Source organism: Plectropomus leopardus, chromosome 19 (genome assembly GCF_026936395.1).
Source record: "Plectropomus leopardus strain MGB_pleo_1.0 chromosome 19, ASM2693639v1, whole genome shotgun sequence".
Classification (NCBI taxonomy): Eukaryota; Metazoa; Chordata; class Actinopteri; order Perciformes; family Serranidae; genus Plectropomus; species Plectropomus leopardus.
In genome coordinates, this window is record NC_142194.1 from 3322351 (window position 1) to 3349824 (window position 27474).

At 37.2% G+C, this 27474-nt stretch overlaps 1 protein-coding gene across 1 annotated transcript in view; it reads left to right on the forward strand.

Annotated features, from left to right (window-relative positions):
* The first annotated feature begins 228 nt into the window (after positions 1–228).
* Positions 229–27474, forward strand: part of LOC121958681 (corticotropin-releasing hormone receptor 1-like) — a 74732-nt gene continuing 47486 nt past the window's right edge. The window contains exons 1-4 of the mRNA XM_042507768.2: positions 229–1023; positions 7660–7747; positions 12877–12924; positions 14384–14509. Coding sequence (XP_042363702.1) covers positions 994–1023; positions 7660–7747; positions 12877–12924; positions 14384–14509 — 292 coding nt within the window. The 5' untranslated portion in view covers positions 229–993. The remainder of the gene's footprint in view (positions 1024–7659; positions 7748–12876; positions 12925–14383; positions 14510–27474) is intronic.

Genomic DNA, 27474 nt, shown 5'->3' on the forward strand with positions numbered 1-27474 from the left:
ACTGATATTGATGAATTAATTGCATGTTTAATCTGAAGACTTCTTGATTTAAAGTGTATTTTCAAAGAGTTTATTTTTTAGGAACTCATTTGCATTGGAATTTATTTAAAAAGACCCCCTCAGGGGAGGAGGAGATGCTTAACTTTATTGACACAGCGCAGACCATCTGTCCTTCTTAGCTCTCAGCCAAATCTGTTAACTCTGACTGAGCTCGCGCACTAATTCAGCCGAAAACGGGGACACGTGTTAAAAGGGTTTCCGTCTCTCCACGAGCTCCTCTTCTTTTCAGTAATGCGCTCCAAAAATCACTTTATCCGGAGCCTAACTTTCTCATAGCGGTGACGTCTAGATTGCAAAGAGATTAGAGATTAGGATCTGGCACAGCGTTGCATAATTAACTCCACACACAGTCGCGTCGCAGAGTCCCGGTTTAAAGTGGCACAACGTGGGCGGCGCGTCGAGGAGCCGATGTGAGGCAGCGGCGCGGCGGCGCAGCGCAGAAGCTGGAGACCGAGCGAGGGGACACGACGGTGCTGCAACCGGCGGAGGAGAAGCGTGCACGCGAAGGGGAGTTTTTGGTCCGGGGCCAGTGGTGAAGGGTGCGGGAGTGTCCGTGTGATGGTGCGCGTCTCTCCAAGGTGGATCCGGTTTCCAGTCCGGTAACAAAAAACTGACTTAATTTCACGAGAAACCGACCCGAACGGATTCAATCACCTGGAGACACATTTCTGCTCCTGTATGCGCTCATGAATGGATCTTAATATTGTGCGTTTGGAGACCTGATTTTTGTTGTTTTTACGCGTTTTTCTCAGTTGCAGAAGTGACATTTCCAACATTTTTTTCCTTTTTTGCGCAAAAATCAACAAAATGTGCCACTTTTCTTTGCGCAATTAAACCCTTTCCCAAAAAAATGAGACTTTCAGTGGATTAAAACTCACAAAAAGACATTAAACCACGCACGTGAACATTATGTGAAAAATAAAAGGTGTGGAAATGCGTCGCAAATGCATCTGTCTGCTCGAGGTAAGTTCTGCTCCCCTTTTTTGCGCTTCATCAGACATTTTATTTAAAATCATCTCAATAAAAAATCTATCTTATACTCGTGGATTTGAGGGGATTTAACACTATCATCGAGTCCAGATGTCAGTTTTGGATCTCACAGCTATAAAAAATAATGAAATCCATTAAATTAAAACCTTCTGAACTAAAAGCTTTGAATCAGGATTGTTGAGCGTTTTTTCTGCACTATATTAACAAAGAAAATCAGCATTTTATTCGTCAGAAAGCTGCAGTGGTGAAACATGAAGCAGGACTTTGGGTTAAGATAGCATGAGAAAACGATCCCCAAGAGACACCATTCCTCTCCTCTTTATGGGACTCAGATTGCTGGTGCTGGAAAAAAAACTGGATTTGGGACACTTGGAGGTTAAAGTGTTAATGCAGCAAGTGCACTTCCTGTTCTCAGGCGTGTTTTGGGATGCCCAAAAAGAAAATGATCATTTTTAAGTCTGGAGATGAGTCATCTGATATCATATGTGCGCTCCACAATAAGGACATGTTGTTAGTTGCACATGCTGATGTTGTTACAGATGCCTGAGGTGACTCACTTTATTTCCCTCCTACCCATTGTGTGTGTGTGTGTGTGTGTGCTGCACTAAGAATAGTAAAGAATCCTCTGAACGCTTTTTTTAAAAAGCCCTCCCTGCTTTCTATTCGTGTCCCCATTGTTGTGATTTAAGACCAGCGTGCCCCCTTCGCTCACTGCACCTCACATATCACATGTCTACCAGAAGGTCAGAAAGTAACCGAGTACATTTACTCAAGAACTGCAGCCTCTGGTTCAGTTCTTTTGAGGTGCTTGTCCTGTGAGTACTTTTGAAGTACTCTTGACAGTGCACAATCACTCTGCTGCAAGTAAAAGTGTGTATTTTAATATTTGCATGAGTGCAAAAGTATTGGCATGAAAATATAGATCCTTAAATGTCTGTAAATATTACTTTTTTGTCTGTCTGCTTGTTTATAAAATGAGTTCGCTAGTTTCTTTTTTTATATGTTCAAAATAAATCAAATTTTAAAAAAATCTGGATTCACGATAACATCAGCACATCGCTTGTATCAGCAGATATCAGCTTTAAAACGAAATATCAATATCCATCGATCTATCTATCTATCTAGTTTTCTCTTCTTTTTGTCTTTTTTATTTTGATTTCTTGCCTTTTTTTCTTTCTTTTTTCCCATTTTTTTCCAAAGTAATATTTTTGTCAAACAGTGTTTCCTACACATTGGAATAAGAAATTCTTCTGAGAAATGTCTTTTTCAGTTTGATGTTAACTTTGAAAACCCCAATAAAAAGAACTTAAAATAAATATCAGAATTGGCCAACATGCTGATTTCTGCTGATATCATAAACAGATATATATATATATTTTTAAATTATCATTATTTTTCAATTGGCAAAGTGAACATGTACAAAACAACCCAAAGTTCAAGTATTTTTCTTAATTTGCACAATATTACATACATTAAAAAATGATTTTAGTGTCTCCATCTGCTGGTGGCTCATGATGATAAGAGTAAACATATATGATGGTAATGCCACTACAGATGAAACCTGGTGATCACTAAAATTAGGTGGTTAAAAAAGTGGATTTATTGATATCGGTTTCAGTTATCTGGCAAATAAGTTGTTATGTATCGGCATATCTGATATCAGGGAAAAAAGATCCAATATTGTGCAAACATCCACTACATTTTGGACATTTAGCTAACAGCTTTAGTTACTTTACAAATTAAGATTTTTGCATAAAAATATTAGGAGAATTTATAAAATATGATATTTTGCTATAAATTAAATTACCAAACAGTTTAAACAAGTACAGCTGAACTGGTAATTAATTAATTAGCCAGTACACAGGACACTAAATATCTGATAAGCATTTATGTCTTTTTCTAAAAAATGTTTTGAATAATTGTGAGGTGTTGGGTATATTCCTTCATTTATTTTATTTCTTAGATTTTGCTGCTTTGGCTACTTTTACTTTTAACAATTTCAGTACATTTTTCTGATTAAACTTAGTTATACTATTTTCTTACTTACTTTTATGTTTTTGATGCATGAGTTTTACTTGTAACAGAGTATTTTTATTGTGTGGCATTAGTACTTAAGTAAAGGACCTGAATATTCCATCACCACCGATAATTTATCTGCAGCTGTGAGTAAAATGTCCTGTAGTGCAGTAAATTGAAATGCAGTACACATATCAAATACTCTAGTTAAGTGCAAGAGCCTTAAAACTGTATTCAAGTACTGCCACTTTATACTTCTACTCCACTACATTTCAGAGCGAAATATTATAGTTTTGACCAGACGACAGTGCATTTATCAGCTACTTGTGGCTCCTATTTTTGATTATTTTCATGCAAACATGCAATAAATGTATTTTGGTTAAAGAGATATATTTGCACATCCAGTCATCTCAGGTGCAGGTGCATCGGAGAGATCACACAGGTGCTTTACATCACGATTTATTGGTTACTATACTGACGATTCAGTCCCTCTGGACCTCGGTCACGAGAAATACTCTTGATAAAGTTTTGTTTCGTGAACAATCTGTCTCTTATCAAGTCAAAAACTGAGTTCATAAACTTTTATTTTAAAAAGTAAAAGCAAAAATCATCAAGTGTAGTGGGAGTATGTCAACCTGCTTTCAATGAATTCAGCTTGTTTCAAGGATTTTCTCTGTTGAGGGTTTTTTATTATTTAAGTGCTGCAAAGTCCTGTTTCATTCTTTCTTGTTTCAAGGATGACGTTTTGTGTTTCAGTGACATTTTGCAGCTGAACGACACTTCTGTTCATGCTGAGCGTCTGTCTAAATCCTCTGCTCACCTTCCTGCAGCAGATGCACACTGACGCTCATGGATATACAACCCAGATTCCCAAAAAGTGTGGATGCAGTGCAGAAAGTAAACAAAAAGCACAACAAAATAATCTGAAAATTTGTAACAATAAATAAAAAAAACAAAAATGATATTTAAAAAGACAAACAAGAAAATGACACGGGGAAAAATGCTTCAAAATATTATAATTTTGTAACATAAGTGAAAATATCTTTTTTTTTATTCTCAGTCTTGTACTTTGTGGAACATTTCTTACCAATTTTTTTAAAGAAATTTAACCAATTTGTGTTCAATTTCAGCATTCAAAGGTTCGAACAAGCTGATGTAAAGTAAAGAATAAGAATAAGTTGCAATTTTTTTCTGCAGAATAATGTTTACCCTTTGAAACCTGGACAAAGACTTGTTTTTTTTAAAACATGGCAAGAAGTGAATGGGCAACTAATGAAAACAATTATGTTGCAGAATTTTTTTACATAGAGTTTTTAAATTTAAGCACTTCTTGCTTTTTAAAATTATTTTCTTTTTTCCCCTCTTTTTTTTGCTTATTTCTTGGATAATTTTTATTTTGCATTTTTACTAATTTATTGCTTATTTTTTGGGCCACATCTTGTTAAGTTGCTCGTTGCCTTCCCACCATGTTTTTGAAAGAAATCAAACCAATGTGCTCGAGGTCACAAGGTTAAAATACTTGTGAAAGGCTTCTGCAGCACAAGAAAAGTGATGTCAGTCCAGGTTGCAAAGGGTTAATAGGGTTCTCAGTGCTTAATTACAGACAGAAATGTTTTTTTGCAGCTCTTAGCTTCACCTCAACTCAACAGAAACACTTCTCGCACATCAATGCATCGGTGATTATACTTGAACACACATGCAGCAATAGGAGAGGCATTTTCTCGTTGTTGGGTCACCACCTCTGGTCGAGTAAAGGATCTGAGTTCTTCCACAGAAAATGACTCCCCGCCGATGACATTCAGGCTTGTTTGATCCTGCCGTTTAATCGTGGCTGTCAGTTGCCGAGCTTTAATTACTCTGAAGGAGGCGGACAGCGGCGGTGCAGGAGGTTACTGTACTCTGATACCTGCCCGGAGTTCAGCGAGCGTGAAACAGACGCAGCGAGCCATTAGGAGAGCCGTCTTTGAAATCTGGGGCAGAGGAGCGTTTAACATGTTGTGGCTACACACTCTGCTGGTATTTCACATTACACGCCGCTGTAACCTTCAGGTATGAATGTAGGTTTGCTAAAATGTTAGAGGGACACATTTAATATCACAAGAAGTTGAATTCATTTCAGTTTAAGATCTGCAACAGAAAAAACTGTTGCAGATGTTTAATCAAGAGGCCAGAAAAAATGTTGGCATTGGCCAAAATGTTTTATTACGTCTTAACAGTGCTTTGGTTAAAATAAGGTACTTGGTTATGGTTAAGAAAAGGTCACATTTTGGCTTAAAATACCCAGTTTTGGGGGCACAATCCTGGCTGGAAATGCAGCAATGGTTCTGTTAAAAGCAACAGCTTTCTGCGCCACTATCCTGTTTTGAAAAACAGCGGCATGTTGGTAAAAAACAAACACGTATTGTGGCACAATCCCTGCTGAAAAAACAGAGATGTTTGCAAAAATGAACCACTTTTTGAGACACTATTTCCTCACAGGAAATGGCAATGTGTTGGCAAAACAATCACATTTAGTCCCACTATCTCGGCTGGAAATGCAGCAATTTCTCTGTGAAAAATTTTTTATGGTGCTTTTTCCGGTAGAAACACAGCCATGAGTCATTACAAAAAACCTATGTTTGTTTGCTGAAAACAGAGCGATGACTAAAACTCAACCTTTTTTCAGGCCACTCCCCCAGCTGGTGTACAAACACATCAGCTTTGTTGTTGCATTATCATGGCTGGAAATGCAGAAATATCTCAATGAAAAACATCTGCTTTTAATGCCACTATACCAGCTGAAACACAGCAATGTCTCCAAAAACACAACCGCTTTTCATGGTAGTTTCCCAGCTGGATGTGCAGCCACATCCTGATTAAAAAAACAGTTTTTGTGGCGCTATCCTTGGTAGAAACACTGAGAGGGATTGCAAAAGAACACCAATATTTTTGTGGCTAAAAAGTGCTGGAAATGCAGCCGTGTCTCACTGTCAAACAACCAGTTTCTATGGCACTATCCCCAGTATAAACAAAAAAAAGAAGCTTTTTGTGGCACAGTCGGGGCTGGAAATGAAGTGATTCTTTGGTAAGAAATAACAGGATTCTGTGCTGCTATCCCCGCTGAAGAACAACAGCGTCTCGGTAAAAAACTCCTGCTTTTTGTGTCACTTCCCAGCTGAAACCACAACAGTGTCTTAGTCAAAAAATAACCAATTGTTTTATTGTATTATTATTATTTTATTAATATTTCATCCCATATGGCATATGTGATTTGCTCACATCAGCTATTGCTATCGTGTGTGTTTGGTATTTTCTGTCTGTTGTAAAAATTTAAAAAAAATTGTTTTTGAAAAATCTGAAAACACCAGGGGCGCCCAGTAGCTTAGTTGGACGTCTCTGTCCCCGTATCACGCTTAAGCTGTCCTATCAAATAAAGGTAAAAAGCCACCCAAAAATCTTAAAATAAATAAATAAAAAATAAAAATAGAATAAAAAACTGAAAAAATAATCTTTTTATGGCTTTATCCTCAGCAGAAACACAGTGACAGGTCGATAAAAACACACATATTCGATGGCTAAAAAATCGATGGAAACACATCAATGACCGGTTTTAATGACGGTCAAAGCCCACATCCCGCGAGTCATCGGAAACAAGGTATCCATGGTGTACAGAAACATACGGCGCCAACATTTTCCTACAGGGCTGAGATGTTGCATTATTGAGAGGGATGTTTTATTAAAGCAGGGAATGAAACATTGGTTTTATGGGTAATAGTAGCCGCCACCTCGTGTCCGCGGGGAACAGGTCGGCGCTCGGGGACAGCTGCACCAACATGCAACCTGGTTTGAGGTCAATTAGAGCGAGGCCAAACACAAACTGAACCGATGACATTTTGCAGGCCTTTTTGCGGTCTCTTCCGCGTCTCGTAAAGCGGCACTGACAGATGCTTCCTGCGTGCCAGCAGCGATCACCGGTCACCAGCTCGACATGCAGCACAATGCGCTCATTACCCGCCACTGTTTGCTGCAAGAAATCCAGCTGAGAACAAAGAGTGTGAATGAAAAATGAATCCACTGTACCGTCGTTTAAATCACCGTCTACATCCCCCCGGTGTGTAGATAGAGCAGATGCCGCCTTAACATTGTTCTCGTGGTTAAAACAAGCAAAACCACGCCGACTGTCACATGAGACAACAACCACACATACATACACAGCCCCTCCTGAGCTGTATTTTTATAATTATGTGCATTATTTAATGTTTTTCCTGCTTTGCACACATGTAAAGTAGGCTAACAGCAACCACACACACCATGCACAAGCAGAAATCTTCTGAATTTATCACCAAGAAGTGACTTTTTCTATATTTTGTTGAGTCCTTGTGTGTGTAAACATGAAAGAGTGTTGCGGCGGTTACAATGATTACAGACTACAAAATGCTCCAACTCGAGGAGTTGTTAATGCATGCATCATCTGCTCAAGGGCACTCGGAGTCTTTCAGCCGGATTCAGCTTCATCCGCCGTACGTGAGGGAATTACGGGAGCGCGGGGCGAACAGATAGTGTCTTATTTACGTTGTTTTGTTTCACTGATTTGTGGCGTTTCTGTGTTTGCAGGTGTGTGCCATCGTAAGCCTCCTGCCTTCGGGCGCCGTGGCAGATCTGACATGTGAAGCTCTGCTCATGCTGGCGGGAAATGTCTCATGTAAGTTTGATGTTTAAGACAACAGCACGTTTTTCAAAGAGCACAAGGTTTAATGTTGCATCACTGTTACCTCATGTGCAGTCTGACAACCCGCCGGCTATCAGCCTGACGAGGATTTAGCCTCCGGGGCAGAGACGCCTACTTTGCATGAGGGCCACTTTAGAAAATGACAGGAGGTCAGGGGCCAGTCGCAGCAGCTCCGTACACATTACTAGGTTTTTAGGACGTTTCATGGATTTTAGGACGTTTATAGGATTGTGGGACATTTGTTGGATATTAGGAAGTTTCTCATATTGCAGGACATTGCTAGGATTTTAGGTTGTTTCTCGGATTTCAGGATGTTTCTAGGATTTTAGGATATTTCTCATATTTCAGGACGGATTTAGGACATTTCTAGGATTTTGGAACATTTCTCAGATTTTAGGATGTCTCTAGGATTTTAGGATGTTTGTAGGATTTTAGGACGTTTGCTGGATATTAGGAAGTTTTTCATATTGCAGGACATTGCTAGGATTTTAGGTTGTTTCTCGGATTTCAGGACGTTTCTAGGATTTTAGGATATTTCTCATATTTTGGGACATTGCTATGGGTTTAGGACATTTTAAGGATTTTAGGTTGTTTCTAAGATATTAGGATATTTCTAGGATTTTAGGACATCTGTAAGATTTCAGGACATTTCTCAGATTTCAGGACGGATTTAGGACATTTCTAGGATTTTAGGTTGTTTCTTGGATTTCAGGACATCTGTAGGATTTTAGAACATTTCTCAGATTTTAGGTTGTTTCTTGGATTTCAGGACATTTCTTAAATTATAGGATGTGTCCCAGAACATTTCTGGGATTATTTCTCATATTTTGTGGCATTTCTAGGATTTTAGGATGTTTCTCAGATTTTAGGATGTTTCTAGGATTTTAGGACGTTAGGGTCTTATGTAGGATTTCTGTTGGCAGGTGTGGGGCATCCTCCACTAGCACTTTTTTTTTGTTTTTAATAAACAAGCTCTACTTTAATTTTGTTTTATAGATTTATTGATTTTATTTTATTATTATTTATTTATTTTCACTGTATGTTTACTAAAAGTACAAAAACAATTCACACTCTGAAAAGTTGAGTATCTCTGCTCTAGAGGCAACAGCGAAGATAAAGTATGAGAGAGCGATGCTATAAACTAAAATCTGTGAAGATTTCCTTTTTAAAACGCTCATAAAAAGCTCGTCGTCATGAGATGATAGCCGATCAGTTTTGAGATTTCATTTCGGCCTCTTTTGCTCTCCGTACAGCATTTGTCTATGTTATTGGACAATCTTCCTCCCGTTGCCTACAGATTCTGCATTCATATGCAGATGCTCTATTTGCTGCAGAGATTATCTCAATTGTGATTGAATTGATTTTCCTTCTTTTGATTTTCAGTCTTTTACAGTCTCGTACTCTCGCTGAATGCCAAACCCTCGTCCTCAATCACACCTCTCTCCTTGTGTTTATTGGCAAAATGTCTTTTCTTATTATTCTGTCTCCACGTAGACCTCACAAGTACAGTAACAGTTTGTTATTAAACACCTCAAACCACAGCACACGCACACACACACACACACACACACACACACACACACACACACACACACACACACACACACACACACACACACACACACAGAAACATGCACAGATTCACAGGAATGATCTTCCTGTTTTATTCGCCTGCGGATTTAAAACTCATAAAGATGTCCCAGAAAGCCTCTAACAGATAATAGTGATACTGTCTGCGTCTGTGGGTTATTACGGAGTGGCAACGCGCCGTGATGACTCGACCGAGCGTTGAACTTCTGTACTTTTTCAACACCGACTCAAATATGTCTGTAGGATCAAATATCAAGAGGTGTTGAAATGAGTCAGACAATCATTTAGTCTATGAAATGTCAAAAATAAAGTAAAAAAATGTCCCTGACAGTTTTGGTGTGCTGCGTTCACATTCGTGTTTTATCCTACAGTTCAAAACCTCAAAATCTTCCGTTTAAAATAATACGAAACTGAAAAAAGAAGCTGGAAACACAAACTGTTTGATGTTTTTGCTTTATTAAACAACTTAAACGTTAGATTAATGGACTGTCTAACGTCTAATGATAACATTTCTCTCGATGAAATAACAAAATAGAGAAAATTTCAGTTCTATTCAAGCCTTAAATTTTAGCTTTAAAAAAATGTACTTTCTCTTCTTTTCCATGTTTCTTTTGACACATGATGTCCTTGTAAGATTCTGAATTTTAGAAAGAGAAATCAAGGGCTCGTCTCTTGAAAAACCCTTGAATTTGTTCTCTCTTGTAAAAAAATAAAGCTTTAAAAAGTAAAAATAAGCAAAAATAAAACTCATGTAACATAAGATTTCACTGAACTAGAATGAGATTCTTCGTTTTGTTAACTTTTTTGATTAAATGTTTCCTGATTTAAATCTGGAAACTTTTTAAAATTTAGTGTCTTTTATCTTTTATTAAAGTTCTTTATTTAACTCTGTAGGTATGATGGGAGTCAAACTACAACACAAGCTGTTTTTCCTGACTTCAGCGACCCCTAAGGACATAAAACATACATTTGGGGGACAGATTAAAGACAGAAATGGTCCAAATTGAGGCAGAAATCATATGACTTTTAGTTCCCTGTTTGGGTCAAGCTCCAAAAACACTACATTTCCCATAAGGCAACTTTTTGTTAAGACTTGGTAAACACCTGCATATTTTAATGCAAGCTTTTTCAGAGTTTCACAGCTTAAACCGAGACTGACAAAAGCTCCTCAAAAACTATGCAACTGTTTTACTTTCATTATTAGTTGTGTTTCCAATTATTTCTTTTCACGTACATTTTCAATATGTGCATAAAAAGCCCCGAGTGGAAAGAGCAAAAGTTTGAAAAAAAAAACTCAAAATGAAGCATACGTTTTTACATTTGGGTGGGATGGAAAAGCTGGAGTATCAGTGAAATTTAAGTGTGTGTAAGTTCAATTTAAACAGATTCAGTGAATAAATAATGATGTATATTCATCAGAGATACATAATAATATTGTCATCGGTATCAGCAGATGTTGACTTTAAAATGAAATATCAGAATTGGCCAACATGCTGATATTACAAACTGATTTGTTTTTTTTCTTATTGACAAATTGAAAATCTACAAAATATCAACTCTAAGTTGAATTATTTTAAACACTGAATGAATATTACATACACTTAAAGGCATTTTTTTATGTCTCCATCTGCTGGTGGGCCATCACAATCATCAGTAATAATACATAATTTAATAATAAATAAAATAATAATAAAAATAATAGCAAAATCATAAATATAAAATATTAAATTAATAATAATATTAAAAATAAACGCTAATCACCTCACCCTTCAACTCCAACGATGCAGCAGAATCAAGGACAAAAGTAATTTTCTTTTTTCAAATAAATCTACCTTCTTCTCCCTTCTAATATGATGTTAATTCACAACAGGGACTTGATAATGATCACTAAAATTAGGTGGTGAAAACAGTGGCTATATTGATATCTATTATCGGCTTAATGAGTTGTTACATATCTGCAAAAATTCTGACATCGTGCATCCCTAATAATCGTAATGAACCGTCGATGCACAGGCCCCTTTTGACCGCTGATATGTGCACGCAGGGCTTCGACCAGAACTCTGCCAACAGCGCAGAGCTGCAGGATTAGCTGCTCAACACTGTCCATCACGCTCTCTGTTATTAAATTTTCCTTCTTTTAATCAGGTTATTTCATTGCGCTTTCTCTCACAGAGGCACCTGACTGAAAAATTAGTGCCACTTACTGCTTATCTCGAGGGAGCAGCTCCCAAAATTCATATAACTCTTTAAAACCTGGAATGACATCACTTTCCTCATGCTACTTTTAGATGCCTCTTACCAGTATTTAAAAATAACCTCTGGCAAACCTTTGAACAAATTGATTTCTTTTAAAAACATTGGATAAAAAGGGTATGAGCAACTTGATAAGACATTTTCCACGTATTATGGAAGCTCAGAACTGTTATTATTGCAATTATTTTTCAAAATAATAATTATCTCAAAATCATATGACTCAATTATTTCATTAAATAAAAGTTGTTTTTTCTTGTGAAAAGTTAATTTATGTTGAATCTGTAAACTGTAAACAATTAACACATAAAGTATGTATAGTATGCTGAGTATATAGGTGTGTAAAAATATAAATGTAAGAAATACAGTAACACACAATTAGCACCAATATGTGAATGTTTAAATTATTACATGGATAAAGTGCTGAGGAATATAGCTTAATATGCTGCCTGTGAAGCTGCAGTCGTGTTGGTCTTCTCTTTAAATGACGAGGACTGATCTGAATATATAAAATCATCTCTAACAAAAAGACACAGTGCTCTTTCTGCCTGTTTTAGACCGTGATTGAAGTTCAGACTGATACTTTCATCATGATGGGTGCTCCTTGATCTGTCATTTTCAGCATAAATCAGACGTCAAGAGGCCCTCTTGATCTCTGATTAACATTATAAGTGTTTTTTCACATAATATCAAGTTGATCATCTCATAATGTCAAGATAACAGCATAAAAAAAAATCTGCGCGGCCGTTTGTGGCTTCCGTAGAAACAGCAGCTTCCTCATCTTGTTAAACCACCACTTCAAAAGTTTTTTTATTTATTTTTTTGGCATTTGAACAAACAAATCATGTTGTTATTTTCTTTGTGAGGACAGTTTGTGGAACTGCTCTGTTCTCATTTTAGATTTTTCTTTCATTCTTCAATTTCTCACCACAAACAGGTGTGAAAACATTGGTTATAAAACATGTGAAAACGTTGGCTGGCGGTGTTGAACTTTGCCCCCTCAGAACCTCCTTATTTCCGAAATCTCCTTGAGTTATTGCAGAAATAATAGCCTGACCCTCGGGGCATGTCCAGATTCATATTTGCCGCTACCGTCCCTTTATTGCTCGGGGAAAGGTCTGTCACCAATGTTTACCGTTGCCCTTTAATGCTCACCCTTTGTAGCTGTTTAGCTGAATCTAATGAGATTTCCATAGCCCTCCTCTGAAGCCTGCAAACAAAGATTCAGGTTATTGATGATCCTCTTCCTCTCTGGGTTGCAGTACAGTCGCTGGCCGCCTCCTGGAACCAGACCCTGAGCAACGCCACAGGTCAGTGCAGCGCTGAGTCGGGCACGTTGTGTTTGTAACCGGGAGCGAGATCACTTTCTTACACTGCTTACGGATGCATTTTTAAAGTATTTAAACTGTGAGCATATTGGTGCATTTCTTTCAAAAACATGGGAGAAAGGGAACAAGCAACTCGGTAATAAATGTTTCAGAAATTTGTCGATTTTGAAAATTTGTTTTAAAAACTTAGGGGACATGTATAGGGGAAACACAACAACAATCAAATTTATATTTTTAAAATTATGTTAAAAATTGTATAAAAAATATCATAAATTCTTAAGCACTTTTCCAGGTTATTTTCATTTAGTTGTTTTTTTTTAAACTCTTTAAATACTTTTTTGTTATTGTTTAATAAAAAGAAAGAAAGATTTTAGACAAAAAAGCTAGAGGGAAAAAAAAAATATATATTTATAATTATCATAATCGCATATTTAAAATTATTATAAGTTATTATAAGAACTTTTTTTACACATCCATGTAGTTTTTTCCCCAATTAAAAAAAACTTTATATTTTTGTTTTTGTTTAAAAAACACAACAAATCATGACAAGAGATCAGCATACATGTATGTTAAAATTAAACACGTCTTTCTTATACTGCTGTTTCAGCATGAAGACATATACAAGACACAAACACATATAAACAATAAAAAAACAAATGATAAAAACACGTTTTTACACACATACATAAAGAAATAAAGAAAAGATTAATGAACATATTTAGCTCAGTCTTATACACTAGATAACCTTGTGAGGAAGAATTAATAATAATAACTTTTCATTCAAAATTCATAATGTAGGTGGATGTACATCAAGCCAAACATGCAGGATTGAAAGTTTTGCAACATACAACATGACACTGAGCAATTTTGCCTTTCGACCAGACATGGAGCTAACACCAAGAATATAAAGGGGAAAAAAGCAAGCGGAAATTATATATTTTTAACATTTTTAAGGAACTTTTTCCAGGCTATTTACTTATTTATTTTATTTTATTTTTTACACATTTTCAGGTAATTTTTTTTATCATATTTTTAACTAATTTTCTGCTAATTTTTGGGCCTTTCTTTTTCTTTTGTTGCCTATTGCCTTCCTCCCATATTTTTGAAATAAATAAAGACAATTTGCTCAAGTTTCAAAGGGTTAAACCGATTCCCTACGCAGCTAGCACAGAGCATAGTTGTTGTGGAATACCCCACGAGAGAAACAAGTTTGATCTGATTATAAAAGCTAACATCAAAGACGAGAACAATGCTTGAAATAGATTTTGGCGACGCTCCACGGGAGACGGCGCTCAGGAGTAATCATTAAATCCTGTGCAAACAAACGGCTTATTCAGCGCTTGGATTTATTGCCAGCATCACTGTCAGAATTTCACCGGGGCTATACAAGTAGTCCCAAACCACGCCAGGAATCTGCGTCTTGACATTTCCATCTTTGCAGGCTCGGGTCTCTCCTGCGACACCTCCATCGACGGCATCGGCACCTGCTGGCCCAGGAGCAGCGCCGGCCAGATGGTGGCACGACCCTGTCCCGAGATGTTTTACGGCGTCAGATACAACACCACCAGTGAGTCCTCGCCGTCAGCTCCAAACAGGAAACAACAGACACAGAGCATGATTTGATTTGATTTCTCCCACCCCTCCCCCGCCTCACTCGTCTACCCTTGGGCAAATTCTGTTTACGTAATTGTGTATACAGAAATTAGCATGAGCATACAAATTAGCAGGAGACACAGAGGTGTAAAAACATGTGTACACAAAGTAGGACAGCAGCAGATAATGCAGCATGAAGCGCCAGAACAAGACAAGTGGTGCGCCCGCTGTGAGAAACCATTGTGTCAGCGCTTAAAAAGAAAAGAAAGACGGGATAATGTAACATCTGAAATAATCGCTCTAACATAAGCCTGTTAGAGCGATTGAAACAAGAGAGTCTCAATCTTAATTTTGGCAATCACTGCCAGTCACTTTTTTGAAATAATAATCTGGGCCACATTTGGGCTCATTTCCATATGTAGTGTCTCATTTTTAGAAATCTGCTGTGAAAGTAAGAAAGTGTTTCGGATTCCTGCTGGGGCCGAACTCTTCCTGAACTCCTCTGCGCCACAGTTTCTTCTCAGGTCAAACTCTTCAAGTCCAGCTGAAATTAAATCGCTGCAGCAAACAGAGCTGTTCTGTAAATACTCATCTGCTGTTCTCTTCTGAAAAGAAATCTGTTCTCGAAAGGGTGAAATTAATATTTTTTAGGTCTTTTTCTTGTAGCCTCTGGGCTCCAGGGACAGTCTGTCCGCTGCTTTGTTCCAGACTTACATTTCAAAACAACAGTTCAATGGATTTTAATTAAATTTCATTCATTTTACCCAAAAGGATGAAACGTACTGACTTTAGTGGAGCTCTGACGTTTCTGCCAGCACCATCATGAGGTTAATATTCATAGATTTAAGTTAAATATCTCAACCACTATTTGATAAAATTGTCATGAACATTTACACAAACATTCATTGTCCCCAGAGGACGCAACTTAGTGGTTTCGGTGGTGCTCTGACTTTTTAGTTGCTCCACCATGAGGTTAATTTTTGTGTTTTTAAGAGACATATCTTAACAACTATCTTGATAGATTGTCATGAAATTTGGTGCAGACATTCATGTTCAACAGAGGATGAATCAGACTGGATGGTGAACCTCTGAATTTTGTTTTGGTGACATTAATATGGATGTTAAGATTTTGGGTTTTAACAGACATATTTCAACAACTATTTGATGGAATGACATGAAATTTTGTTCAGACATTCATGTTCCCCAGAGGTTGCTCTGACTTGTGCTCGTTCACCCCCATAATGCGAATAGTTGTGGTTTTAAGTAACATCTCAACAACTATTTGGTGAGTTGTCCTGAAATTTTTCACAAACATTCATGGTCCCCAGATGATGCAACTTAACAGTTTTGGTGATGCTCTGACTTTTGCTCCAGTGCCACGGCTAGGTTAATCTTTGTGGTTTTAAGTGAAATATCTCATCAGCTATTTGAAGGACTGTCTTGAATTTTTTCCAGGCATTCATGTTCCCCTGAGGATGCATCCTAATGAATATGGGGATGATCTGACTTTTGCTCTAATGCCCCCACTAGATTTATATTTATGCTTTTAAGTGATTTATTTTTAGAAATATTTGATGGATTGTCTTGAAATGTTGTGCAGACATTTGTGCTCCCCAGAGGATACTGACTTTGGTTATGCTACGACCTCTGTTCTTGCACCGCCATAATGCTAATATTTGTGGTTTGGAGTGAAATTTCTCAACATCTATTAGATGTATTGTTAGGAAATTTTGTACCCATATTCATGATCCTCAGAGGTTGAATACTACAGACTTGGTGTTGCTCTGATGTTAGCACCATCGTGATACTAGTGATTGTGGTTTTAAGTGAAATAGCTCAGCAGTTGGATGTTATGTGTCCATTACTTTGGTTTATGACCAAAAACTGATGACATCTGATTACTGTGACCCATTAAAGTCACAGATTAGGAATTTCAGCTCTGTCGCTGCAAATATTGTCATCACACTTTATTGCAAAATTCATCACCACAAAACCAGCTTGGATGCAAATTTGAGTTTTTATCCATGAAACATCCTGTTGTTTTCACTGCTCCTAAAACAAACAGAGTGACTTTAAAAGCACAATGTTGACTCACTAATGATGATACCTTTACTAAGTGGAGGAAATACAAGGAAATTAAATCAGGCAGCATCGTCACACCTCTGTCTTTAACCTTTTCCTGATCTGGTTATTAGAAGAAATAGAAAGTTGGAATAATGACATATACAGAAGTCAGAGTTAGACGATAATCTCCCACATTTGGAGTCTAAAAAGTCATAAAAGAAACGCTTACAATACAACCACATTTTCTAGGCGAATGGAATCATGATAAATCAAAGATTTTATCCCAAAAACAACCTGAGGCAAGTCTTAAAACACAAATAACCAATGTAATGTTACAAAGCAATCACTTAGGGAGACAAATATATTGAGATTCTTACTTTTTGTGATATCAGTGTGAATTGAGAGCCAGATTTTTGATGACTAAAATGAAGAGTTTTAGCACAGGACTTAATGATTTAAGTGGTCCAGGTGGTTCTTTGCAAAGTCAGGAAGAATTTGACCTCTGTGATTCATTAGATTCATGTTTAATTCATATTTTCAGTGTTTCAGAACAAGTCTTGCAACTAAAACCACTATAATTTACTTAAACACTGCATGAAGTGGCTTGAAATGGGAATGATTCTAATCACGTATGCATCTTTGGTCCGTGCTGTGTATTCATTCACTGCAGCACGCTGAAGGTAAAACAAACACAGCACAGTAAACACGATTAAGTAGATTTAGAAGATGAAAGTAAATGTGTTTCTTGGTAATTTAAAGTGTAAAACCCCCACGGGACCCTTGAGAGTGAGAGAGGCGGGTTATAATTCAGCTCACCAGTAATTTGACACTGCGAGGTTCATTTCACCTTCAGGATTAATGTAATCTCCATTCAAGTGCAGCATAAAAGCCTAAAAAAAAAAGAAAAAAAGACCTCCCACCAGCAGACATCACTAGCAAAGGTCAGGAGTGGATACAAGATGATGACATGTTTACTTCATGCAGATTCAGTTCACTTAACCCTTTAAGACCCATCATCTATTTGCATGTGCTGCATTCAAACACCTTTCAAAAATGGTCCGTTACTTTGGAAAACATGGGGGAAAAGGCAATGACCCACTTAGTCAGAAATGTACCACAAATTTCAATACATCAGTGAAAAGGCAACAAGAAAATTACATACAAATATTTTTAAAAAGAGGGGAGCATTATTTGAAAATTGAAAAAAAAACAGGGAAAAATGTCCAGAAAACTATATTTATAATTTAATATTTCTATATAAAAATTACATATAATAAATATGTAGATATGTTTATATTTATTGATTTATCGATTTCAAGTCATATTCTTGTAACAATTTTTTCTAATTTCTTTTTCTCTTTCTTTTTGGGCCATGTCTTGTAAACTTCTCCCCACTTTTTAAGTCATTTTCTTGCTTGTTTTTATTTTCTTTATTTTTTTTGTGCTTATTTTCAGGAAATTTTCTCAGAACTTTTTCTTTAATTTCTTTGCAAATTTTCGGGTCATGTCTTGCAAAGTTCTCTCGATGCTTTTGAAAGAAGCCAAACCAATTTGCTCAGCTTTCAAACTCAGCAATAATATCATGGAGGATTTCAACATCATGGATTACAAATGAAGCTTCAACTTTTAGGGCGTATTTTTAGCTTGACTTTATTATTAATTATGACTAAATATTTGATGTTTTTCACCGATGAGGTCAGAGAGGGGAGAAGGAGGAACATTTAATGAAGATGTTTGCTGTCATTTCATTAGCTAAATGGTTCTGCACAGAGTACTGTTTATGTCACAGCACGACAAACACTGTGACCTTAGACTTCTCCTCAAGGTTTTTACATTCATCGCTTTGAGCTGAAAGCCCCTCTTTGTTAGCATCCCGTTTGTTAACGGCACTTAATGTGAACACAACACAAGAGCTGCAGGTTTTTCTTTGGCTATAAGGTTATTTTGCAGACACTTAACGGCACAAACGGCCCTGATGAAGCTCAACGAGGAGCTGAAGGGAGGGAGACACAGTTTCACTCCGTTTTTATTGCCACTTTTGGTTTTTAAGCCATGATAACGACGTAGTTCGCTGGGTGGATCCACCGCTTTGGTTCAGATTAAAATACCTCAACAACCACAGGATAGATTGCTCATTTAATGACTGACATGGTATTTTTTTGCAGTAAACATAGTTTTAAGGCAATCGCATTTTCTATGAAAAAAAAACTTGACATTTTAATGTAAGTTGGTAAAAAGTACAGTATTTCCCTCCAAAATGTGGTGAAGTATAAAGTACAAAATGGAAATACTCAAGTATTTGAGGTACCTCAAAATCATACTAAACCCTTTGAAACGTGGATCCACATCACTTTTCTTGTGCTGCATCCAGACACCTTGACAAGTATTTAAACCTCAGAAATCTAAGCAAATAGATTTGATTTCTGTTGATCACATGGGGAAACATAAAATAAAAATAATTGCAAATAGGAAAAAAAGGAAAATATTTTTAAAGAAACTAGGGAAAATGTTTAAAAATCTATATTTATAATTTCATAATTGTATATTTAAAATTATTTTGCATAAAAAATAATGTTTAATGTTAATAGTGTTTAATGTTAATGTTTGACAATGTTTTTTTATTTTTTTTTTACTTTCTTTTTTATAAAAAATTATTTATAGGTAATTTTTAAAATACACAAGAATGTGGGAAAATAGGATCCAGGTGGAAAAATACTGAAGTTACCCTTCAGAGTTTGTGATTTTAGATTTTTTTTTTTTTTAATGTCACTACAGCTTAATTTTTCAAATATTCTCATGTATAGGTATATGTTTTTGTGAAAAAAGGGTGAAATAAAGGTTTATTGCAACCAAACCAGAGTTGGAGATAGCTGCAGCAGTCGAAAGACAAACCGAGACGGCTTTTGTGAGTTTTATTTTGTTTCCGTTGACTGAATTAAGAGTATTTTACGATGACGAAATTGCTGGTTATTTGAATGGAGTCTGGTGGGTCTGGTGGGTCTGGCACTTGCAAATACAGGGCTGTTTCTTGTTAAACAAATGTATTTTACTCTTTAACAAAAGGCTGTCTCTCTGTGGGGATCCTTTCCGTAACGTTGTCAGACACTTATAACAATAACTGGAGCTTGTGAGTGGTAAAAACGAGCACTTTTAGTGGACATAAATTGAGTGTGCTTAATTGGCCTTAGTGTTTACATTGCAGCCTGTTTTGCTGTTGCCTCTTGCAGCACTCTCGCTCAGTACTGGAACAATTTTAAAAAATCGTTGCTCCCATGAGTAACTTTGGCACAAAGAACATGGGGAAAAGGGGCCCAGGTTGAAAAATACCAAACGTACCCTTAGATACAGCTCTTTCAGTACCACTGTCTGCTTCTTGGCTCATTTCAACACTTTCCAGCAGCGACCAAACGACGCATTTTATCCACAAGCACGTGTTTGATATTATCCATTTTGACTGGAAACACTTGAGATTTTATTATCTTTTGGAGGCCGGATGTTTTGTGGAGGTGCTGAGAAACCTTTACATTTAAAATTGCTTGACGCGGCGGGATCACAAGCCAACAGTCACTGAAGAAAGTGGAGATACAGGCTGAACACGCTGTCACCATATAGTTTCCACTCCATTTCATTTTCAACTGATTTGCTGCCACCAGGAGACAAGGTCACTATCAATTCATGTGTTTCTGTACAGCTGGTGAACAGGGCCGAGCCACTTTATCTATTTTATGGATATTTCTTTACACAAAGCGTGTTTTATTAGATGGCACGGCTCTGAAAGTTAAGCTTGAGGTGTTATTCTTCATGATGTTTGATTCGTCATAGAGACAAAATTATAACTAAAATGAAAGAGCAGCAGTTCTTGAAAGATGTTTCTTTCTATAAGAACATTCAAGCAGCCTGTTCAGTCTTTGGTATTGTCATTTCACACTGTGATACGGTCCACTGCTGCTAGAAGGAATCTGTGTAGGTGTGTGTGTGTGTGTGTGTGTGTGTGTGTGTGTGTGTGTGTATGCGTGTGTGTGTGTGTGTGTGTGTGTGTGTGTGTGTGTGTGTGTGTGTGTGTGTGTGTGCATGCGTGCATGTGTGTGCGTGTATCTTGTGTGAAAAGGATCTGTATACGCTTCAGATACTTCAAAATTTTAAATAAATGTGAGTGGTCTACCCTCAGTATTTGTGACTGCTACCATGACCACCACTACTACTACCAGCAATACTGACATTTGTTTTGTTATTGTTTTCTTTGTAAATCATCTCTGAGTATCCAGAAGAACGCAGTTTAGGTCCAATTATTATTATTATTATTATTAATAATAATAATAATGATGATGATGGTGATGATGATACCACTACTGCTATAACTACCAATACTGTACCACCACTACTTATGATAACAATAACCATCCCCATCATGATCATAGTAATACTGTATGCCCACCACTAACACCACCTCCACTACTATTATTAACAATACTAATACTGCTACTACCACTACTACTATTAGGCCAACTGTTACTACCCCCAGTACTGTTATTACTGTGGTATGACCACTACCACTACTACTGCTAATAATAATAATGTATCTCCGCCATCGCTAACACTACTACTACTATACTAAATTAAATTTGATTAATTATTTGACTGCTGCAACAGAAATGTTTTGGTGTCTTATAGACCCATGAGGGTTGTGTACATTGTGTGCATGGCACGAGAAGAAAGAAACAACACAATCAATCAACTCCTACCATTATTAATGATGTTAATACCACTACTACAATTGATACTATTACTGCAACTATAACCTATCAATACTACTACTACCACCATACCAAATAATGATAATAATAAGATCAATAATACAGTAATAAATGATAATAATAATCATCATCATAATCACAATCTTCATCATAATAATCATAATTTTAACAATCATGATCATAATCATAATAGTATCACTACTACTGCTACTGTACAACCACCACCACTACTACAACTGTTATTATTAATGTTAATACTACTACTACTGCTACTACAACTCAGTAATACCACATACATATATACATCCCAAATATTGATGGTATAATAATAATAATAATAATAATAATAATAATAATAATAATAATAATAATAATAATAATAATAATAATAATAATAATAATAATTAATAATAAGTATTATTATTATTACTAGATCACTACTAATATGGTAAGTAGGGTAATTAAGAAACTGATAAAATTCTGGATTAATACAAGATGTTAAAAAAATCCCAGATTGCTGCTGTTCTTTAGCATTATACTGTTCAGATATAATAGTTTTAAAATTGTGTTTTATATTGAAAGGGCTTGTAAGGTCAAGAACAGGTCAGGAGGCAGGCGATGCTGTGATTGGCTGATGCACAGCTGCAATTTGATTGGCTGCTTGCACTGTTGATATTTGCTCGTGCCATGGCTCGCGCTGGCTAATTGTTAGCCGATATGAGCTAATAACGTCCACCGCGGACACCATGATTAACTCCTACAGCTTTGATTTTAAAGTCTGTCTTTGGAAGAAAACTTTGAGACTAAACTCCTCGGTGTCCACCAGCCGCGGATAATGTTTTAAACCGAACCGCTTTTGATTTTTTGCATTTAACGTCGAGACAAAATGGCTAGCTGCTAGCTTGACAGTGAAGTTAGCTTCGTTTTGTTTTGCTGCTGGTATACTCGGAGGGATGGCGCCCGGTCACAAACAGGCTTTCAACATCTCCAGCGTCTTTCCGAAAGGACTAACAAAAACATGGAGGCAGCAGGACAACACGGTAAATCGTGCTGAACACAGCTAATGTCACTGTACCCAAAGTGCAGGATTTTATGTAGCATCAGATTGAGGAGAACAGGTACGTGGACAGTTAGATTATCACCTGTGTTAACCTGTGAGGGGAAATGTGAAATTTACAACGCTGTATTTTTGCAGTAATTTAACTTAAGTACTGTACCTAACTGCAAGTTTGAGGTGCTTATACTTTATTTCAGTAATATGTGTTTAAAGTACATTTTCCTCATTGTACTTACATACATTGACTTAAGTAACATCAATGCAGGAGTTTTACTTTTAGCAGAGTATTTATACAGTGTGGTATAAGTGTTTTTATTAAGTAATGGACCTTAATACTAACCCCACCACTGGAAATGCTGCATTTTGTCAAATTGTGTTATTTTTTGGTTTTGCATGAGTCCAAAGTAGTTGTTGCAGCACCAAGTTTTCCACCTTTCCACTGCTAATTATAGTACCACTGCCACAACTAATATTATTATTAATGGTGTTTCAGAAACATTCACATAGTTCATTCTCATAATTTACATGTGTTTATTTATGTTATTGAAAAAATGCATCTGGAGGAAGAATCTCACCTTTATTTTAGTTAATTTGTTTTGTTTTTAAGGTTGACTTTTTCCACACACTTTATTAAAAAAAAAGTCAAGTTTTAATTATAGTAATAAAACCTTCTTGAAGGAATTGTAAGTGAAAATAATAATTTTATAATGCTGTGATACGTTGACAGTGCAGTATTTGAGACGATTATTGTACCCAAAAAATTCACGGACCATTACACCCTGAAAGTAAAGTAAATTTATTTTTTAAAAATGTAAAGAGAATACATTAAGGTGACGTATTGTGGCTAAATCCTGGGTCAAACAAGGTTTCAGTGCTAATCTCAGTGAGGTATAAGAGGACGGAGAAGTGGACGTGTAAGTAGTATTAGGACAATAATAAGTGGCTTTAAGACAAGGGCAGAAGGTGAGTCCAGAGTGAGCACTTAAAAGCCTGAGTGGATGTAGCTGCTATCCTCAGATCCAGAGGGAGATTATTGCAGAGTTCATGTTCACGGGTGCAGAAGTCAGCGTGTGTCTTTAGTTGCCGGCTGGGACAGAAAGAAGCTGAAGATCTGGGACGTATTTCAGCCGCAGATCAGCCCCAAAGCCAAAAGACAAATCCATGACAAGATTTATAGACAAGTAAAAGGATCTGAAATTGGATTCTGAAAAGAAGGAGAGTGATGCAAATTCCCGTCTCTGCTCCAGTTACAGATAATATGACGGGTCAAGAAGTGCACTCAGAAATATTAAATCTGCTTAGCAACAGAACGCCCTCAACGTGACCCACAAAACTTTGTTTACAGCGGGCAGGTGAGAAACTTAAAACAGCTACACAGTGATGGAGGAAGTATTCAGATCTGTTATTTATGTAAAAGTACAAATACCGCACTGTAGAAGTACTCTTATACAAGTAAAGGTTCTGCATTGAAACTTATTGTTAAAATGACTAAAAAAAACAAACTATAAGTATAATCAGGAAAAATGTGAAGTATGAAGCAGAAAATTGTCTCCAGTTACTGCTATGCTATTATATACTATATTATTAGATGATTATGGCTCATGCTTTTATGTAAAAGCAGGATTTTACTGTTGTAGTTGGGTGAGGTGAAGCTCATTTTGAACTTTTATCTTATGATTATTTTCATTATTGATTAATATGCTGATTCTTTTCTTTATTAGTAGAATAGTGAGAAATGCTGTTAAAATTATTCAAGGTCAAAGTGACACTTTTACAATGATTCAAAACAGTCCAAACCTCAACTTTATTACTAAAACACAGTGGTGGATGAAGTACCTGAAAGATACATTCTTCGCCGGTGTCTCATAATGTCCGCTCTGTTCGTGTCTCCGCCGGTGTCTCCGCCGGTGTCTCCACCGGTGTCTCTGTTCTCATTCTCTGCCAGTGTCTCTGCCGAATGTCTGCTCTGCCCTCATTCTCATGTCTCCGAATATCCGCTTCGATCTCATTCTCCGCCGGTACAGCTCAGGTTGACAGGATAAGAGGGAAAAAAAACAAAAATTTAAAAATGAAATTGATTTTGAACATGACAGCTTTTTGTCTGAAATGTCGTTTTTTTTATGAAAATGCACAAATTACATTCATCTGTACTCACCACATCTCAGCTTTTCATACCCTCAGGTAATGAAAAACAAACAAAAAGAGGGTATCGGTTATTGGCATCTTATCGGCCACGAGAAGCTGGAAATTATCGGTTTATTGGTATCAGTTGAAATAATCATTATCGTGCATCACTGCTTATGATATCTTCATATTTCACTATGGGGTCAAAGGGAACCTTTAAGCTTGACAGAAATAATGATTTGATGTATGTCGTGATATATATCGACATCGTCTGATATGAAAAAAATGATTGTGATAAGACTATTTTCCATATCGTCCAGCCCTAAAGCACAGTATAAATGTTACCATTGTGCAGCTACAGGTCTTAATGTTTGTGACTGATAAAGCTACAACAGCAACATGTCCTCTTTAATAAACACTGTTACTAAAAATGCTAAACAGAAGTAAATCCAACATCTATTGTGTCTGAGGTTTTAACACGTCCCTGCCCTAAATAACAGTACTTTGAAACAGCAGTACTTTGAAAAAGCAGTACTTTGAAACAGCAGTACTTTGAAAAAGCAATACTTTGAAACAGCTTTTCCATGAATCAGGTTATCAGGTGCTAGGCTGGATCCAAAATTGGATCGACTTAAATTTCGGAGCTGTAGAAGTATTTATCAGACCATGTCAAACTGATCATACTCGGACAGATGAATAATTTGTTGGGCATCATTTTAACCCCTTCAGGTCAGGTCAGACAAATAATTTAAACATATAAACACAATAAGAAAGAAGCAAAGGAGGTGTGACATGTAACACAACAGTGTCTGCCTTTAATGTGACGTGTAACATACGTGTCAGGCACCACTCTCTAAACAATAACAATGCCACAGCATAACAATAACCATCATTTACTGTCCCTGTTGTATGGCGGCTGATCTCGTCCTCTGCTTGGAGGGCAAGAGGCGCCCCTCGGCAAGTGTGCGGGAGTTCAAACACACACACTTGCCCAGGCGTGCAACTCTTCTATGCCTGGGCTGTTTAAGGGCAAATGCATGTGTTTTTTTTATGAAGTACTGAGGATACGACGGGATAAATTAGACTTGGATTATTCTGTACAGGCTGTGTGAGAGTTTGTGAACACTTGTTTTGATAGAGAGGTTCTGTTGTTAAATGCAGCCGCCCTTTACTTCAAACACGAGGTGAGTAATTCATCTACAAATCATCATTTTGCGGGTGAAGTATTACTTAAATCTGGACATGAAAAAATATAATGAATACAAGAGCTGACAAAATAATTTTTCCTTTTTTCTACATAGGCAGAGGAATCGATTGAAAAATAAATATAATGAGTGGGAAAAAAAATCAGGTCTGAAGATCAAACAGTCAAAAAGTACTTGAGTTAATCTTGCCAAGACTTGGGAGTCTGGAACGAAGCCTAATTGGAGCATCAACACACGCTAATCATGTTAATCATCGCGAGCTGCTCGATATGTCTGATGCTCTCTGAGATGATTACATCGTGTTGTCAAACATATGCACGGAGGGGATGACAGAGACGTCCAGGGGGCGTTGTCCAGACCGCTCAGCCACTGATCCATGACAGGTGCCCGTGGCGCTGCACGCCCACCCTCTGGGTTCGTGACTCAGCCTGGCATAACTCTCTTTGTTGTTACACGTCTTGCCCCACCCGGAAACCCCTTCACCATTTGTTACCAAGCTTGACTTTCCCCTAATGGTCCCCAGAGGGAGGCCAGTTTCATATATGTGTTTTTATGTGGATGCACATTTCACTGAGTGGCTGTGAGTTGTCAGGTCTTGCGCCAGTCAAAGTGGATAGAGGATGAAGGGGAGGAGGATGGGGCGGGGGTGTAGTTTTATTTAGAGCAGTGGTTCCCAACTGGTCCAGTCACAGGGTCAAGAGTTCTCATGTAGCCATTAGTTCAAGGTCTGCACAAAAGACATTTACCATATATTGAGTTTATCAGACAAAATGTAAATAACACATGGGCTTACAACAGAGTGAAATTAAACATATTGCAAGAATTATGTGCAAGTACTTAAAACAAGGTGCGTTTGAAGGATTTTAGGATATTGGGTAATCATCTGCGGTCGGTGGGTTTGGAAGGTATGTTTTCTTTTTCAAAATATGGCAATTTTTTTTCCTTTGAATTTTGTTGTCTTTTTTTCCTTTAAAATATTTTATTTTTATAGAAACTCAGGGATGCTCGCTGACAAATGTTTTTAGCTTAGATTTTTGGAGGGTAAAAAAAACAGTCACCCTCCTCCTCTGATAAATAAAGAACAGTCACATTGGCCTACCTTCTTTAAAAAAAAAAAACAACCCAAAACGACAAACAGGCCACGTCATACCAAAAATAGGGGAATGGAAAAGTTACTCTACAGCTGGAAACCACACTTTGAAATAAAAGCTCTGTGCTGCAAATTCACTGTTCGAAGTAAAGTGTGTGACATAGTGGCAAGTTACTTGCGGTCCATTCAGAATGGACTTGCGACCCACTTTTGGGCCTCAACCCACTAGTTGGGAACCACTGAATAAGAGCAGTGCTCTCAGGCCGTGGGGTGGTGAAACACTCACCCTGACTCACCCACTGTTCACTCACAAGGAATGCATCTTTTTTGTTGAATGAGCACGACGCAGCACTCGTTGAATATTAATTCATGCGTGCGTGTGGGCGCGGAGATGGAGAACATCAAAGACCGAAAAGACAAAAGAGAAAGATCTAAAAGTGATGTGACGAGCAGGTTTCCTGTGTTTTTTTCTTCTGCAGTAAGTCGGACATGGAAAGTAGATTATTCTCCTCTCTTTGGACCTCACTCCAAAACAAACTGTGCAGACCCTTGAGGTGTCTCATGCTGCAGAACCAAACAGAGGCGAGCCAGAACACACACCCAGCGTCAAAACTGGCATCCGTCCCCCCTCAGTGAGGACTGCCT